At 35.0% G+C, this 4,360-nt stretch overlaps 1 protein-coding gene across 1 annotated transcript; it reads left to right on the top strand.

The window, feature by feature from the left end:
• The first annotated feature begins 1,213 nt into the window (after positions 1 to 1,213).
• On the top strand, positions 1,214 to 2,880 carry LOC127748443 (photosystem II CP47 reaction center protein). The gene has a single exon (XM_052262976.1). The coding sequence runs from the start codon at positions 1,396 to 1,398 to the stop codon at positions 2,878 to 2,880; it is 1,485 nt and encodes a 494-aa protein (XP_052118936.1). The 5' UTR covers positions 1,214 to 1,395.
• The last annotated feature ends 1,480 nt before the right edge of the window (positions 2,881 to 4,360 follow it).

Raw genomic sequence — 4,360 nt, 5'->3', positions numbered from 1 at the left:
TCTTATCCTTAGTTGCTTCCAATAATTATGTGGAGGAACATGTATCCCCTGAGGTATCTCAGGGATCTCTTGATTTGCAGTTAAATATTCTACCACTGAGCTATAAACCCTTTAGATGAGTCTTTCCATCTCCCATGACTCAGAGGTGGAAGCTTTTGTCTTTTTCCTTGTTCCTGCTCATATAGGGAAGAAGAAAACAAGAAAAGAAAGAGGAATCCTCTATGTCACAGTATAGAGATTCCTTTATGTTAGTAGAAGAAGAAAGGGAAGAAGAGTGAAGAAGAATGGGTAAGGATAGAGGTGGTGATTTGAGATGAAGAGAAGTGAAGAGAAGTGTTAGTAAATAAATAAATAAATAGAAGAAGAGGAGAGAGCGATCCCACAGAGATTGTTGGTATGAAGCAAGCTATGGTCACCTTGTAAATCTCAGTTAGGCAGATTAAATTGGTTTATGGATTTCGAAAATTAATAATAAATGGAAAATAAAAAGGGATTGAAATACTTATGTAAATCAATAGTGAGAATTTCAGATAGGCGTATGGAGATGTTGTGCTCCTCTTGAATCTCTACTTTCTTATTACATTCATCCAATCCTTCTTACTCATTTCCATGGCAAGCTGTATGTAGGGCATCACCATTGTCAATGGCTACATCCCATCCTCTCAGTGAAAACGTTCCTATGCTCTGTCACAGCACGGCTGAATTGAACTTCATTACACTTCACGCTCCAGATTTATGACGATTCAATCAATATTTTTCGGGGTGAAAGAGAGGATACCTCAATCGGTGGAGAAAACGGGGAAATCCCATATAACCCATATATATCTGACAAGTCGCACTATATGTCAACCCAAGATGCATCTTCCTCTCCAGGACTTCGAAAGGGAACTTTTGGAACACCAATAGGCATAAAATGGAAAACAAAAATGAAGTAATATATGTAACTTTGATGTGGAAACGTAAAGGTTTATTGTCTAAAAATTGATTTTTCTTTATTTTATCATATTGTATTTATAAATGATAAATAAAAAAAGGGGAGGTTGCTCCTATATGAGTGTTTTTATTCGTGAATGCAAACATATCTTTTTTTATCATTCAAAGAACCTGTTTGTAATAACTATCCCTTTTTTTTATTCATTTGGTCAACGTCCTCCCACACCACCATTGCGTATTGTTATTTATCGGATATAGAATAAAATAGATCCACTTCTTTTTGTTCCTACTGAATAGAATTGTTCCATTTTTCCTAAAAACCTAGAACAAATATAAATCCTTTACCAGATATAATTGACTGCAAAGGGGGTTCCATAGTATATTTTTTAGTATCTTTTTTCTAGTGCAATAAAGTTACATAGTGTCTATTTTTTGCTGAAAAAAAAAAAGAGGGGTATTCTCATGGGTTTGCCTTGGTATCGTGTTCATACTGTTGTATTAAATGATCCCGGCCGCTTACTTTCTGTCCATATAATGCATACGGCTCTGGTTGCTGGTTGGGCCGGTTCGATGGCTCTATATGAATTAGCAGTTTTTGATCCCTCTGATCCTGTTCTTGACCCAATGTGGAGACAGGGTATGTTTGTTATACCCTTCATGACTCGTTTAGGAATAACCAATTCGTGGGGCGGTTGGAGTATCACAGGAGGTACTACGCCGAATCCGGGTATTTGGAGTTATGAAGGTGTGGCTGGAGCACATATTGTGTTTTCGGGCTTGTGCTTTTTGGCGGCTATCTGGCATTGGGTCTATTGGGATCTAGAAATCTTTTGTGATGAACGTACAGGCAAACCCTCTTTGGATTTGCCAAAAATCTTTGGAATTCATTTATTTCTTGCAGGGGTGGCTTGTTTTGGTTTTGGCGCATTTCATGTAACAGGATTGTATGGTCCTGGGATATGGGTGTCCGATCCTTATGGCCTAACCGGAAGGGTTCAATCCGTAAATCCCGCATGGGGTGTAGAAGGTTTTGATCCTTTTGTTCCGGGGGGAATAGCCTCTCATCATATTGCAGCAGGGACATTGGGCATATTGGCGGGCCTTTTCCATCTTAGTGTACGTCCACCCCAACGTCTATACAAAGGATTGCGTATGGGAAATATTGAAACCGTCCTTTCCAGTAGTATCGCTGCTGTATTTTTTGCAGCTTTTGTTGTTGCTGGAACTATGTGGTATGGTTCAGCAACAACTCCGATTGAATTATTTGGCCCCACTCGTTATCAATGGGATCAGGGATACTTCCAACAAGAAATATATCGACGAGTTAGTGCTGGGCTAGCCGAAAATCAAAGTTTATCAGAAGCTTGGTCTAAAATTCCCGAAAAATTAGCTTTTTATGATTACATCGGCAATAATCCGGCAAAAGGGGGCTTATTTAGAGCGGGCTCAATGGATAATGGAGATGGAATAGCCGTCGGTTGGTTAGGACATCCTATCTTTAGAGATAAAGAGGGGCGTGAACTTTTTGTAAGGCGTATGCCTACTTTTTTTGAGACATTTCCAGTTGTTTTGATAGACGGAGACGGAATTGTTAGAGCCGATGTTCCTTTTCGAAGAGCAGAATCGAAGTATAGTGTTGAACAAGTAGGTGTAACTGTTGAGTTCTATGGTGGCGAACTCAACGGAGTCAGTTATAGTGATCCCGCTACTGTGAAAAAATATGCTAGACGTGCTCAATTGGGTGAAATTTTTGAATTAGATCGTGCCACGTTGAAATCAGATGGTGTTTTTCGTAGCAGTCCAAGGGGTTGGTTTACTTTTGGACATGCTTCGTTTGCTCTTCTCTTCTTTTTCGGGCACATTTGGCATGGTGCTAGAACTTTGTTCCGAGATGTTTTTGCTGGCATCGACCCCGATTTGGATGCTCTAATTAAAATTAAAATTTAAAACAATTAATTAATTAAAAAGAATTTTTGAAAAAGGGATGAGATATTTTCGAAAATTAGAGAGGGAAAAGTAGTTAGGTGGTTTTGAAAAAGATAAGAAACAAACAAAAAGTTAATTAGTTGGTTGAAAAAGATATTAAAATCAAATTTGAAAAGATAAGAAGATAAGAAGTTTAGATAAGATATTTTGAAATCAGATTTTTGAAAAAGATAAAATTTTGAAAAAGATATGATAAAAAGATAAGATTAAAAAGATAAAAAAGATATTTTGAAAAGGATTTGATTTTAAAATTAAAATTAATTACTTGACTAACAAGAAACTAAAAGATAAGATTCTAGAATTTAAAGATTGAACCTTTCTTAACAAGAAAGTAACAAACTTCAAATTTTTGAATCAATCACATTAATTGTTAGTGGATTCTCGAAAATTATGAAATAAAGTTAAGAAAAAGAGATTTTGAAAAATAATTTTCAAAATTTTCGAAAAATAGAAAAAAAATGAAAAAGATATGATTTTTGAAAAAGATTTTGAAAATATAAGATTTTTAAAATTGAAAATTTGACTTGACTTGTAAGAAACAACTAATTTTTAAAATTTTTTGACCAAGTCAACCCAAAATTTCGAAAATTTGGAGAAAATTAAGGAAAAGATATTCTTTTGAATTTTTTAAATTTTTAATGATGAGAGAGAAAAACATAAAAATGACCCAAAACATGAAAATTTTGGATCAAAACACAAGATGCATGCAAGAACACTATGAATGTCAAGATGAACACCAAGAACACTTTGAAGATCATGATGAACATCAAGAACATAATTTTGAAAAATTTTTGATGCAAAGAAAACATGCAAGACACCAAACTTAGAAATCTTTAATGCATGGACTCTAACAAACGAAAAATGCATATGAAAAACAACAAACAACACAAAACAAGAAAACATCAAGATCAAACAAGAAGACTTGTCAAGAACAACTTGAAGATCATGAAGAACACTATGAATGCATGGAATTTTGAAAAATGTAAGAAAAATTTTTAAAGCATGCAATTGACACCAAACTTAAAAATTGACTCAAGACTCAAACAGGAAATACAAAATATTTTTGATTTTTATGATTTTATTATTTTTTTGGATTTTTGTTGATTTTTTTCGAAAATATTTTTTTGAAAAAACGAAAAAGAAAAGAAAAATTTTGAAAAAGATTTTTGAAAAGAAAATTACCTAATCTGAGCAACAAGATGAACCGTCAGTTGTCCAAACTCAAACAATCCCCGGCAACGGCGCCAAAAACTTGGTGGACGAAATTGTGATTCATTCTTTTCACTTCAACAATCCCAGGTAATGGCTCCAAAAACTTGGTGTCAATGCCATGGTTCACAACTTCGCACAACTAACCAGCAAGTGCATTGGGTCGTCCAAGTAATACCTTACGTGAGTAAGGGTCGATCCCACGGAGATTGTTGGTATGAAGCAAGCTATG

This window comes from Arachis duranensis, chromosome 1 (genome assembly GCF_000817695.3).
Source record: "Arachis duranensis cultivar V14167 chromosome 1, aradu.V14167.gnm2.J7QH, whole genome shotgun sequence".
In the NCBI taxonomy this organism is placed as follows: Eukaryota; Viridiplantae; Streptophyta; class Magnoliopsida; order Fabales; family Fabaceae; genus Arachis; species Arachis duranensis.
This window is presented reverse-complemented; position numbering and strand designations above follow the sequence as displayed.

Excerpts from the sequence above, each read along its gene's own strand:
- LOC127748443 (XM_052262976.1), top strand. The coding sequence starts at position 1,396 with ATGGGTTTGCCTTGGTATCGTGTTCATACTGTTGTATTAAATGATCCC.